The sequence below is a fragment of the Triturus cristatus genome, chromosome 1_1, assembly GCF_964204655.1.
Source record: "Triturus cristatus chromosome 1_1, aTriCri1.1, whole genome shotgun sequence".
NCBI lineage: Eukaryota > Metazoa > Chordata > Amphibia > Caudata > Salamandridae > Triturus > Triturus cristatus.
In genome coordinates this window covers 199,597,798-199,612,353 of record NC_140579.1, presented here as the reverse complement: position 1 = coordinate 199,612,353, position 14,556 = coordinate 199,597,798, and the positions used below count along the sequence as shown (strand labels likewise).

Genomic DNA, 14,556 nt, shown 5'->3' with positions numbered 1-14,556 from the left:
CCACCCCCCCCACCCCAGGTCCAAAAAGTGAAAGAAAATAAGAGAAGAAAAATACCAAATACAAAATAAAAGAGAAAAAGAAAAAACAAAAAGGGGTAGTTTATATTTATCAAAGCTAAGGCACAGTCATTTAAGATATATGCAGAAATAGAGAGTGACTGTCTAAGCTAAAAGAAGAGAGCAGACTTAAAAAAAAAAAACGAAATAGGCCAGGAGAGGAGCAGGGGATCGGTGGAGAGAGGGAGAGAGGCAGAAAGAAATCGCAAATATACAAGAAAGTATTATACATATACATTATACATCCTGGGCACTCAGAGTATCAAGCCATCTAGTCAAAGGATCCCAGACCCCTAGACCCTTTTCTCTTGCCCTTCTTCCCTTCTTAGCGTAGACAGCTCTCTCCAGCCTATAAGTAGCAAGAAATCTGGCTTGCCATTGGCCAAAGGAAGGGGGATTCAGATCTTTCCAATACATAGCAATACATATCCGCAGAATAGTCATAGCAACGAACAACAAAGCACCGCCTTCTTTAACATCAAGTAGATCATATAACCCTAGCATAATGGTAATTGGCATGAGTTGACTATCTGAAGAAAGGATTCTGTTCAAAAATAATTGTACCTCTTTCAGTAGTGGCGCAAGTTTTGGGCATGTAGCGAACATATGCACAGAATCCGCACCATACTCTGTACATCGAGGACAAGTGGTTCCAAACCCAGTTGCCCATTTGGCAACCTTATTAGGAGTTATATACATAAAGTATCCCGTCTTGTAAAATTGTACTTGCAGTTTAGGGGATAGCAGGTATGTTTGTGCTAGGCTTAATGCAGAGCAAAAAACATTAGATGAGATATTTAACTTCAACTGCCATTTAGCATCTGTTTTACTTAAATCATCTGGTCTTTGTTCATTCAAATTACGGTAGATATCTCCTATCCTGGGTATTTTAGAGCCAAGCAGTTTGTCTATAAAGACTACTGCTACAAACCCGGCAAACCCCTCAATATTCTTTACTAGGTAATTCATAATCGCGTGATACTGAAATATCTGATCATTGCTTAAGTTAAAACCAATTTGCAATTCCTCAAATGACAGAAAGCGACCAGCCCTATATAGATCTCCTAATCTACGGATACCCGCGAGGTGCCATTGTCGCAGATATGTACTTTTAAATATTAGTGGCAGGTTATCAATATTTCTAATCGGAGTGTAATAACTTAGCCTGTTGATTCCAAATATTTTACGGATATTACGAAAGACCTGGTAGGCACAGATCATTGTCGACACATTAGTAATTTAAGCGTACGGTCAGGTGTCATCAAACGAGTCTATGGAGGAAGTGTCAGGCCAGATACATCTGTCGAACTGGGGGATGCCGCGGTACCCCACCCTCGTGGAATACAGTAGTTGTGGGGGCCAGAGGCGGCGCATGTGGAGCTTATACGTACTAAATGTAGTGAAACCTAGAGTAGTCGTGGAGAGCCAAGCAATGGTACATATCGATGCAATACACAAAGCAACTATAACAAACACCCCCCCCCCCTGTTTCCTGGTGTACACCCCCCCACCCTGCCTCCCTGCATAAGGGGTCTAAAACCACCCGGCCCCCCCCCCCAACTAGCAGAGGGCCTGTCGCCTACCCTCATCAAACTTCGGGAACATGTACAACCCCACTCCCTTGAACAACAAACAAGTCAGGTGGTTCGCCCCGACCCAAAACCCCAAGAGGGAAACATGCCAGGCAATTATCAATGAACCGGAACAACAAAAATGCACAGGCTGTGTACAAAAACTCTGAGTCCCATAGAGAAGCGAAAAACCATCAATGAAACCCTCCAACAGCCCAGTGAGGAGACCAAGGCATGAGTGGAACCCTCCGTCCCCACTGAGTATAAGTGGTTGAATCAACTCTAATCGGACCCCCCACCAGGTTCGAGTTCACCCTCATTTAGGAGAGTTTTGAGAACTGGAGTCAGAGAAAGGCGGTGAACGTCTTTCGCGATGGCGCCCTGTGGTGTCCTCAGGCACTGATGTGGAGTTATGAGATTTCTTACCGACTGTACGCCAACCATCCAGCCAGTCCCATGCATCCTCAGGCCTGGTAAAGAACCAGAGTTTACCGTTTGATTCGATCCGCAACTTGGCAGGGAATAACATGGTATATTTGATTTCTTGTTCTCGGAGCGCTCGCTTTACTTCCAGGAAGCTCCGGCGTTGTTTCTGTACTCTTAGGGTGAAGTCCGGGAAGAATGAGATCTTACTGTTATCCACAGTCAATGGGGGTGCCGCTCTTGCCATTTGCAGGATCGCATCGCGATCACGAAAGTTGAAAACACGGGCAAGGAGTGGGCGGGGGGAGTGCCTGGCTTCAGTCTGCCGCCGGGGACTCGATGGGCCCGTTCAATTGAAAAGCACTTGGAAAGGCACCGCGGCTGAAGGCGTTGTAAAATTAACTCCTCGACGTAGAGGTCGGCAGCTGGTCCCTCCGCCCGTTCCGGGACACCTAAAATTCAGACATTGTTGCGCCTCATTCGTCCCTCGTATTTATCAAGTTGAATGGCCATCGCCTCGTGGGAGGTGCGTAGATCTGTAACTTGCTGTTTGAGGAGGGTGGCGTCGGTCCTCAGCTCAGCGGTGGTGGTCTCTATAGTAGTTACGCGTTCCACCGTCTTTCTCATGTCCGCCCTCAATAGGGCCCTTTCGGTGGCGACTGTATCGGTCCGCATTTCGAGGACGGTCCTCACAGTGGTGATCGCCGCCAGGAGATCCCTGTTGGACGGCTCCGAGGACTCACCCTGGGTGGGGGTAGGGGCAGGCCTGTCCTCCAAGGATTTTTGCCACACAAATTTTTCCAGCTTAGCCTGTGCTGCTGTAGGCCCCCCTCGGCCTGACGCCATGTTCGCCACCTCCAGGGTGGGACGATGAAGGGGCAGGGAACAACAGCCGCTCACCGCCACCTGCCGTGGGTGTCCCCACTCGGCCTGTCGGGTATGGCACGTGGCTCCCTAGCCCCACTGCGATGTCACACTGGATTCCTCCCCTCTGCAACCAGGGGCTTCCCACACCCGCTCCACTTCGTGCCTGGTGGCCCCGAGCAGGCGCGCTCCTGTGATGCAATGGTGGAACGCCGCTCTGTTTGCCCGGCGCCTGATCTGGAGCCGGTAATGTAGTCAATAGGTGACGGTCTGCAACGAGGCCCCAAGTTCCACTGTACTCGCAGCAGTGTATGTGGACATGCAGGCGTAGGAGCCCAGGCCAGTGATTTCAAGCAGGGTGCACCCCGGGTACATACGCTCACGTTGGGATCTTCAGCGGCTCCCCGTTGCACCCTCAGGGGCCTGGCTGTAGTTTGGACGGCGGCCGCTATGAGGTCTGGGGTCACAAGGAGAGTCAGCCCCGGTGGCCGTGGCCAAGACTGAGGGGCCAAGCAGCCGGCGGGGTGAGCACACCGAACAGGCTGCCGGGCAGCTCGATGATCCGCAGGGCTGGTGGCGAAGATCTCGAGATGCAGGAGGTGGAAGCGCCGCGCCGACGCCCCCTCTGGCGCCCTCGCGTTGTAGGTCCCAGCCGCGGCCTTGCGTCACACTCCCTCGCCGCCCCGCAACACTCACAGCCGGTATCACTGCTCTCGGTGGTGCAGGGCCTGGAGCCTCCTCCCTGAGACTGCAACGATTTTCGCCGGAATCGGCTCGGACCCTGGGCAGCAGTTACGGGATGTGAAGCTTCCCCTGGGATGAAGAATGGGCTGGGGAAGATCGTGGAAAACGGATATTTTGGGAGTGGCGCATCGGAGCTGAGCTACCGAGCGGCCATTCCCGTCGGCAGTTGGCCACGCCCCCCAGGAAATATTTTTTTTATCTTTAAAATGACACCAAAATGACAAAAATCCAATGTAGGGAACCGAAGATATGAATTTTCAAAGTAGCACTTAGAAGATTATAGCACCATATTGTGATACCTGCTCGCGATAGACCGGGCCAAAGTTTCAGGCCGGGCGCGATGAAGCCCTGAGCGGCTACAGCTCGCGGCAGGTCCCGGTCTGAGTTTCTACCTTCACACTTAAAAACTTTTCTGGAGTTTTTCTCCTCGAGGCCCCTCGAAGCTCCCAGCCAGTCTGGATTCGGTGAGGGTTCGCCGGATTGACTTGTGATGAGGTCCCGGTCAACATCCCTGGACTGGACGTAGAAAATTTCTCAAGATCGCTTCAGCGGGGCAACCCAGGAATCCAGGCTGGCACGCGATGGAAGGCAGGCGGCTTGGCTTTCGCGGTTTCTCCCGGTCACCTTTTCTACGAGCAGACTTAGAAATTTTTCTGGAGCTTTTTCTCGCGGGCTCTCTCGATGCTCCTCATGTATCTGGATCCGTTGAGGGTTCGCCGGCTTCAGTTTTCTTTTAGTCCCGGTCAAACTCTGGACGTTGGACCTATGGAGCTTTTAGCGGGACGAACCTGGATGTCTTTGCCGGCTCGCGGTTGAAGGCAGGCTGCCTGGCTGGCCAGGTTGAGTCGGTCCATCTATGGAGCTTTTTTTCAAAGTTGTTCCAAAGTTCTCCAAACTTCTTGAACTTCTTCCTGAAGTTCCTCAAGGGGTCCCAAAGCGTCTCAAACTCACTCCAACGGTCTGGAAGCTCCAAGATGGTCCTTGAAAGTTGAGGACTTCAGTTCCCACAATCCACTGGTACAAAACCCTTACAAATCCAAGGTGTAGATTTAGTTTGTGATGTTCCTGATGAGCTATTTTAACCTGTAGCTTTCAGGGAGTCCACTCTTTAGTTCTTTTTCAGCAAGATAATCCACAGGGCTGTAGTTTCAGATGGTGCAGTCTTCAGAGGTCAGGCCTTAGAAATCATTGCACAGCAAAACTTTTCAACAGGGCTCTTCTTGCTTCAGTAAGTTTCAAGCAGCAGATCTGGAGGGCTCTGCCCCTCTCAGATACTTATTCCTAGTTCTCTGGGTCATGCAGGAGGTCACTTCTGACCAATGGGAGCAGGGTAACTCCTCCAATATATGACCACATCCTGTAGAGTGTGGCATTATTTTGTCCCAGAGTGCATCAAATCTTCCAAATCCATAATGGCCGATTTTCCAGCAAGGAGGTAAGAGCTGGCTAAATACACCCCTAGGATGGCTAATTTACTTAGACTCTCCACCTGCATCTGCTCATACCTTCCTTAATCCTACCATCCCTAAGGTGGGAAGTTCAGAGCTGTAAATGACACTGGTCTCTACTCTCCTCTTTGAAGAACATAGTTTACAACTCCTCCCCCTGGCCTGGCATTCCTATGGAACAGCACACTGCCCTGCCAGTAGAGCTGGTCAACCCCAGGGGCTCTTTATCACCTCTACAAGGCAGCCTGGCTAATCCACTTAACTCTGACCAATCAGGACAGACCACTGGAAGGCTGACTTTGGACTTACAGACAAGAAAGTCTTATAACTTCTTGTATGTACACTTTAGGAGAAATTCAACAATATGATATTGTTGGATTTATTAATACCATTCTGGGAAGTCTTTGAATGGCATTTCTAGCCATCTCCAACCAAGAGTTATTAATGAATAACTTCCTACCATGTTAACCTATGTAACGGGATTTGCAGTGGGGAAAATGACTTGGGCCATTTTTCCAGCACCAGGACTCACAAAAACATATTTTATAAGTACTTGTCTTATATCTACAGGAACCCCACCCCAGGTGCAACTAGGGGAGACTTTAGGGGTTCTGAATCTGTAGAAATATTGCAGATACTCCCTCCACAGTGCACCTAGCATCAAAGTCGAATTTGAGCAGCACTTTACCACAATGTGGGGAGTGAAATGTGAATTTTCACTTTACCCAGGCATATAAAAACTCATTTTATAAGGGTGTACCTTATAAATACCTGACCCCCCCCACCTCTGAGATACCTAGGGGAGACCCTGAGGATCCCTAATATGCCAAAACATTGTAGGTTATCCATTTAAAGTGCCCAGGGTCAGTCAGAGTCAGTTATCACCACTATCAGTCAGCAAAAAGTTGGGGGGTGCCCAGGGCACAGGATGACTTTGCAACAAACGCATGCATGATCCTTCTAGTCATCAACATCTGCTCTCAGAACATCAGTGTCCTCTCCTGTGCCGACAAATTGCAACTTATTGTCTCCCTCATGGACAAGATGCCCAGTACCTGAATCAAATTCAATGCCTGCACAGCTGAAATCACCCACTGGATGAAGACCAACTGTCTACAGCTAAATACCAACCAGACTAAAATCACGATCTTTGGGAAGAACACATTACCATGGGAACAGAGCTAGGACCAAACACCCCCCCCCCCCCCACCAGGACCCACGGCAAGGACCTCGGGATCACCATCAACAGGAAACTTGACATGACCACCCTAGTCAATGCTGTCACTGCTTCATGCTTCAGTACTCAGAAGAATCTGAGGAAGATTTTCAAATGGCCTTTGTCAGTACCAGAAAAACGGTCACACACAAGCCCTGGTCACAAGCTAGCTGGACTACAGGAACACTCTCTATGACAGGATCAGCAAAAAACTCACCAGAACACTGCAGACTATTCAGAACTCGGCAGACGGAATCATTCTGAACCTCCCATGCCGCCTTCACATCACACCACACCTGAAGGAGCTCCACTGGCTTCCCATTCACAAACAGGCACAATTCAAACTCCTCACCCACACTTTCAAGTCACTTTCAAGGTTCCATCATTCCTCAACAAGCGCATCTGCTTTCAAAAACCTTATGTACCATTCATATGGACTCTCTACTTGCACACATCCCCTGCATATGGAAAACCAGATCTGGTAGTCAAACCTTCTCCTACATTGCTCCAAAAGCATGGAATGGCCTGCCTCTTCCTCACATCTTGAATTCTACAAGAAGCTGAACATCTGACTTTTGGAGTAGTCACACTATGCTCTAGGTGTGGCTAAACTCAAACCTGCTCAGCGCCAAGATACCCCTCCTGGGTGATAGTGTGCTCTACAACTCTACATAACATAAGATAACATAACCGAATCCCCTCTCTGCTTAACACGACGCCAATGCAAGTTACTGAGAAACATTGTTCTTAATGGCCCAATGCCTTACTCTTAGGGTTGCTTCCTCTCTTCGAATTTCACCACCTCTTTGTGCCCTCGTATTGAAGGTTATACGTCACTTGCTCTGGGAGTAGTTCCCTCTTTCTGCGGGTTGTTTTCCCTCTGTGGGGCTCATAGTCCTGTCTGTGGGATGGATCCCTTTCTCTGAAGGTCGATCTTCCTGTCTTAGGGTCAGTCCCTCCTGGTGTGTCTTTTTACTCCTTCCACAGGGTTTGCACTTGCTCGCCCTGAGAGTGTCTCTCTTCCTCTCTTTAAGAGGCAGCCCGTCACTCTGTAGGTCATTCACTCACTGTATATTTATTCTATGTCTCCCTCTCTTTTTTGCTATGCTGTCTGTCTGTTGGTTGCTTCCTTTCCTTATTGGCTGCACCCTTTCTCTATGATTCATTTCCATGTCTCTGAGCACTGCTTATTTTTGCTTCCCTTGCTGCCGGGGGTGGGGTTGAGTAAAGGAATCTGCTACCCCTCTAGGTGTAAAATTAGTCAGTAAGTTTGAGAGAGGGCTGGTATCCTCCATGGTGACCCTTGGGACCTCCAAATGAGGAGTGAGTGGGTGGTGAAATTGTATGGAACGGAGGGCAGAATCATGGTTCCCATGTGCTCTCAGTGAGAGATGCTGTTTCTTCAAAGGTCTTGTGTTTTTTCGTGACCCACTCTTACAATATGTTGGGTTCTGACTTTGAGCACCTTCCTGTTCCATAGGTTGTCCCTCCTCATGTGGGCACCACCACCTTTCTCTATCGGTGTTATTCTCAAAGTGGTCAAATCTATATATGGGTTGCATCTGTTTTCTGGGAAAGTCTTCCTCACTCTGAGTTAGTCGCACTCCGTTTCTCCCAGGGGAGTTGGTCTTTCTCTCTCCAAGGGTCTGCTCCCTCACCCTGTGGTCCTCTTGTCACTCCTTTGTGGTAGTGGCTCTTTTTTTTACCTCCCTCCTTCTGGTGGTGGTTCAGTACTTGTAGTGGGTGCCTCTGACTGCAGGTGGCTGCCTCACTACTGGTGTTTCCCTCATAAAGTTGGTGGCTCACTAGAGCCTCCCTCTCACTTACTGCTAGTGGCTTCCTCTCACTACTTGTGTCTCCCTTACACTGCTAAAAGCTTTCTGTCACTGCTGGCGACTCTCTCTCTCTGATGTGTTGTTCCCCTTCTCTAAGTCTCCCCACTCTAGGAATATCTTCTCTTTCAATTGCTTAATCTAAATATTGCTTGCCCCTTCAGTACATGGGTTGCTCCTTTTTGAGTAGACCCCTCACTTTCGATCACTTTCTCTTTGGGGCAGACTTTGCATCATTCTGTCCTATCAAAAGATTCCAGTCCAGTTGTTTCTGACAAGCCTTCTTGGACATGTTTTCTGAAACCCTTGCCAGTTGTTGGTTTTTCGATTATTATTTTTTTTTCATTGCAGATTTGATGTTGCCAGGGGTCGTAGTACCACCATCCGGTCTCCCTCAGGTACTGCCGGATCATCTTTGTGCTGTTACCTTGGTCGGAAACAGGTACAGACATTGAGCACTGTTCTTTTCTCTGTGCACTTCTATTTCTCTTGGTTAACAAACTCTGCTGCAGAAAGGTCCGTTTGATTTGTGTTTATCTTTGTCACATACATCAGTAGTGAGGTCTTGTTTGGAGAATTGAATCCATTTAAGGAGGTCACAACCTAAGTGTGTTGTCCAGTTCTGGTGATGACCTTGGGTGTATTCTATCCAGTTTTGAAGGCTACACTAGAAGTGTTGTCACATTCAGGAGGCCACCTCTGTATTGTCTCCAGTTCTGGATGATGCAATATTGTGTCCAATATTTGAAATCATACATGGAGTATAGACTCCAAATCTGGATGTTTCATGTGGAGCATTTAAATTTGTTCTAAAGACTAGACCACATCTGGGGCATTTGGTCTGGTTCTGAAAAGTGCTTTTGGAGTTCTAGGTCCTGCTTTAGAGGTCATATCTCCAGAAATTGAAACCTCAGGAGTGGTTGGAAAAGTCCAGACACAAACAATCAAAGTGGTGCATACTTAAACCTCAAGGTTTAGGAGGAGAAGCTCAAGAATCTAAACATGCACCGTAGCTGAATTAGAGGTATAGGGGATTTTATGGAAATGTGCAAGTTCTTCCTGAAATTTCTTACTGCATGGATCGCTGCATTTATTGGCAGTAGAATAGCTCTATATGAGGGGTCACAATATAAATGGAAGGATGATTTAGGACTAGAAAGATATTTTTCACAAAAATGACATTTAGTGTAAGTAACAGCTTTACACTGCTGATGTATAAAAAGCACACGTGAGCAGTAGTGCTGTAAAATTGATGTAAGGACTGTAGGGCATGTTGTGGCTGTGTGTCAAATATATGTATAAAATTAGATTTCTATACTAGTCGGAATCTACTTTTGAACTACTTAGATTCCAGATTTGAATCCCTGTGTCATCACCACTGTACTATACCCCTCTTCATTTAACACAACAGAAAACAAACTACATTGCAGTGCCCCCATGCCTCCTCAGCATCCACTTCTAAGCGTCTGTCTCAACCATTCATGTTCATCTAAATTATGAAGTCACACATGAGACAAAAGAATCGGGGATGGAAGGGTTTCTGGAAATCTAATTCTTCCAGGAATCAAGTAACCATTTGTTGCTCAATACATAATTGCTGTGCCAGCAATGGTATCCCTTCAGACTGGTATTTTGCCACTAGTAATTCCTCTTAGTTATGTTGTCAGTAATCGTTCCAAATAATACAGCTATTTTTCTCGTAATCCTGTTCAGCCAGTTAATTTGCTAGTAATCTTGTTACACCAAACTATGATTTTGCTAATTAGCATGGCCTATTCAAATAGTTAATACAACACTAATGAGCAATTATTGGACCATGCATAGGTGGGAAGTTGATTCCCTATCTATTTTTCTGCATTCATAAATAAATACAGAAAGCAAAGCTTTGAAAAATGTGGACAGCAAAACAGATTTGCGTTTGCCCACTTAAGGTATGATCATAGTATAGATCACTTTTCTTGTTATTTAAAACATAGATTAACAAAAAGGAAACACATTTTAGGTGATCATTTTTCTCCTTGATATCGTGCTCGGATAAAGTATTTACATTGTATGTCGCAGCAGAATTAAAAAAAAAAAAGTTTTACCCTCCCTAATTTAGAACTTTCAGGCTTTTTCATAGAGGTTAGTGTATTTCACAGCTAAATACCTGTTCTTGTTACAGTGACCCATTTAAGCTGACTGCCACTAGTTTACTTACTAGCTGGCTTGTGGGAATACACGTTTTTTTCCTGACATGAGGTTATTTTGATCCCACAGGGCTCCAGTAGCTGTTGGTTGTGCTACGATGTCTACGGCGGAAATGCTGGGTGCAAGCATGAGAGGAAAAGGCGTGACTATTCTACACACCTACTCTGATCAGCTGTGGTAAGTACTTACTGTACTGGTGCATGTTGCCTACTATTGCAACTCTTACTCTTTTCAGATTGACATGGTATCTGTACATTATGAAAGCTCAGATGGTAGATTAGTTTCAACTTCACCTTGGCAGGGAAGAGTAGGATAGCATCTGCTACTCTCTGGGTTAGAGTGGGTTGTTGCCATCACCACACTAATGCTAATGTTATATGACAGCCCTCTTACATTTTAGTGTATGCTGACTACAGGTGTGAACAGCTTAGTGTCTCTGGGCAGTGCGAGAATGTTAGGACACATGGACAGAGTGTAAGGGTCACGTGGATGGACAGTGGGAGCTGTAGACTGTTTATGTGACTATTTCTCCATTCGAAGATTGTTAGGAATTTGTATCGACTTTACACACAGTGGGGAGCTTGGGTTACGTTACGTGGCCATACAGTGCAAGTGTAATGGCATGTGGACGTGATGCGATGAAATACATGGTTGAACAATGTAAAAAGAGTGTATAATAAAGCAACAGATTGTGTGATCAGCTTGGAACAAGCGGTAGATGAAGCGTGCATGTCATTTGGGTAGATGAGGGTGTGTAGATGTTTGGTAGGATACATGGCCTGGCAGTGTGAGAAGCTATGATCAAATGGAGTGGCAGTTGAAAAAGCATGAAGCTCCTGGGCCTAATATGGGGAGCTCAAGGTTCATGGCCTGACAGTATGATGAGCCTGGGACACATGCAAAGTAATAATACAAAGAGTTTGGGGAATATGGAGAGACCTTTTGATAAGACGAGTGAGAGGCAAATGGTTTGATGAAATTTGGGCATGTGAACTGACATGGTCATTAGGTTTTTACATATTGAAGAACAGTGTCAATAACTTGCACTGCCATGGACGATTAAAGCCCCAAGCAACCTTGATCTGTTACCTTTCATGGCTATTAAAATCCAGGCAATTGGTGGCCATTCAACTCCTACTGTGTTCTTTGTGTACTAATCTGAAAGCTAGTGGGTTGAGGATCTGCTGCAATGATCATCCAGCTCTTGTACAGCTTAAATCTCAATTGAATCATATTGAGCAAAACAACATTTTGACAAGTGATCATTTACGATTAATATTATTGAGACTATAACCATATATTAATTCCTGACAGCATTCTATTTCATGCTATTATACGTATAGACACACTCCCATCCAAGTGTTTTACTTTGGGCCTTGTTTTGGGGCATGTTGTATTGTTTTTAATGTAATGATGTGAGAACCAATGTGTCTCACTCCTCGTTCTGCGAGGTTAAATTGGATCTAAAACTATAATATCCTGCCACCTGGGCAACTCTGGCAGATGCCATGATTTATTGTCGTTTAAGATTAAACCCTTAAAACCAACTAATAAAAATGTCACTCCCTCTGTATAGTACAGTCCATAATATGTTTATGTAAATTGAAATGTGCCTCCACTAGCATTTTTTTCTGAAAGTGTTCACTACTTTGTTGCTGAGACAAGAACTCCTCATAAAATAAAATTGAATAATTAATGAAGTATTAAAGTGGACCAGATAGTTTAGATTTTAGGTCCTTATCAGTGCTTGTTTTTAATGACCTAAGAAAGTATCTGTAGATGCGCCTTTGTTTTGTGAGGGGGATTCACAGGCTTCTCCCACTATCTAAGTGGCAGAGTCTACAAGTTTCTATGTACTTTATGGGGAGTCCCAGTCCTGCACCACACACAGGGTCTAGTACTTTTTAACAACCTACCAAGAATATCTTATTGAAAAGTAACTTAATGAGAAATGGGACACATGAGATGAAGAACGTTTCCCAGATATTCTAGGAGAGGAGTAAAACATAGGAAAAGTTTCTCTCCAAGGCTTCTATTTTAATGCGAGCTGGGGGGCATTTTTGTGCCTGCACGTACTGTAGATTTTTAGTGCGAACCGTTAGAAAGCTATTGTAACGTTAAGCAGTCGTAAGATGTTAATGTTAAATAGTATTTTGACTTTAATGTGATTAGTATGAACAAAGTCCTTTTACCAAGGGAGATTGAAAGCTGGTTCAACTGTCAGTGTTTCATTCAGATGTGGATATAGATGACCTTTCAGCATTATGTACTTTTCAGTGAGAAGTAGCCACATTCATTTCACATTCCAACTTTCTTTTTACACATCAGGTTAAAACCAGAGACCGGGTAGAAATTTAAATAATGTTCTGATTTAGGGGTTAGTGTTAATTTTAAACTTGCTGATACAATTATTGCTATTAGCAAGTAGCGCAGGAATAGCGCATATTCTCCAATTTTTATGGCATTGCAACACTTTTGGGTAAAGACACAAATCCACTTAGGGTAGCATTTCTAATACTCAGTCTTTTTGCCCCCATGCCACCTCAGGTTAGACCCAGTTATATGCAAATCAGTGCTGACCCTGTTCCAATAGGAGTAGTCCATGCCGAACGTCTAAGCCAGGTCCTATCGATGGATTGGAATGTTACCCTGGGTGATTGCCAGCAGTTAGACTTATTGCAAGCATTCCTGCCATCACCGGTGTTTGTTGTAACATCCTAAGTGGATAAGGGTGTGCCCAGATATGGGTCCCTTGTACACTGCACCACGCGAACCAAGCTAACCTGACTATACAGCCCCAATCAGGCTGAAGCCTGTCTTGGGTTACTTGTGCTCTTGTTTAGGGAGGACCTGGCCTCACAGTTTGGGCCGAACGGTTTCTATTGGAGCAGGATCAAGACTGATTTGCATATGGCTGGTTCCAAACTGTGATGCCAAATTGGATTGGAATGTTACCCTGAGTGATTGTCAGTGGTTAGATTTATTGTAAACATTCCTCCCATCAACTTTTGTGTGTTTGAAGTACTTTTTGGTAGTCTGGGTAATGACATTCCAAACATTTTCTTCGCCAACAGAAGCCTGGTCTTGTTTTGTTGAGGCGTGCAGGCAGTATGGTGAATATGTCAGTGAGTAGTAGGTTTCGTGGCTGGTTAGCACAAGTGGCTATTGCCCATTAAGTCCATGTGTTGTAAATGGTTGATAATATCAACTGCTTTTTGATAACCTACTAGCCAGTATAGAATTGCTACTGGGCTGATTGTTTTTTCTGTATGTATTATTTTTCTATAGCTTCCCTTTTGTTGATCGTTTAGAAGAAAGATGTAGCAAACTTATAGTGAAATAGGTGAACAAACAAAAATAATTTTCAGATAAATATATCGCCAACTGATGTTTAGCATTATAAGAAACAATTACAGTTATGTAGCCATGTAAATAACAGACGTTGTTAATACCTAATGTTGTGTCAATCATTTTTATCAACCTCAAAAGAATGGAAGTCTCTGCAAATCCTGGTGTTATTTGGACCTTTGACCAGTATGTTACTCTCTTTTTCCTGTAGCAGGACCAGAAACCCAGTGGGCTATATTAATAGTAGTTTATCAATATTATGAATTCTGCTGCATGTTACATTCTAGTGAGATTTGGGTTTCTCTTCAAAGGATGTTTGGGGACAAGTCTTCTCCTCCCACCATCGCACCCTTAGAGGGAAATCCTGAGAAGGGAGATGGCAATGAGGAAGATGGCCAAGAAGATTATGCCAGCAACATGTCCCCAGACTCCTGCCTAGGTCCCAGCCTTGAAAACCTACATCTTGGAGTGGAGGAGACTGCTTCAGCACCAGCACGATATAATGATATGGTTAACACTGCATTGTCCGAGGATGTGGAGCTGGATGGAGAAGACACAGAAGGAACAACAGAAATAGAGGACCACCGGACGCCACAAGGTACTACTCTATGCCGGCAAAGGCCTGTATTTTTACTTTTTGGTCAGTGCATCACCAGGTCATTCTCAAATGTCCTAAATTGTGTTAATACAAAAGAGTCTGTCCACCTGTGAAGAATGGTATGTTCAGGAAACTAGTTGGTGTCCAGTCTGGACAGCATATTTTATTGTAGAAGTAACGTGGGAGAGTTAGCCTACGGTCTACATTTTTGGCTGTACATTTGAAAATCTTTCCTTTGATCCATTAATATTAGAATGTCTAAAGT

The 14,556-nt window shown here is 45.2% G+C and overlaps 1 protein-coding gene across 2 annotated transcripts in view; it reads left to right on the top strand.

Moving 5' to 3' along the window:
• EIF2D (eukaryotic translation initiation factor 2D) overlaps positions 1 to 14,556 on the top strand; it is a 315,356-nt gene that overhangs the window by 98,390 nt on the left and 202,410 nt on the right. For both annotated transcript variants that reach the window (XM_085624121.1, XM_085624123.1), the window contains exons 4-6: positions 8,507 to 8,597; positions 10,415 to 10,522; positions 14,005 to 14,291. In XM_085624121.1, coding sequence (XP_085480247.1) covers positions 8,507 to 8,597; positions 10,415 to 10,522; positions 14,005 to 14,291 — 486 coding nt within the window. The remainder of the gene's footprint in view (positions 1 to 8,506; positions 8,598 to 10,414; positions 10,523 to 14,004; positions 14,292 to 14,556) is intronic.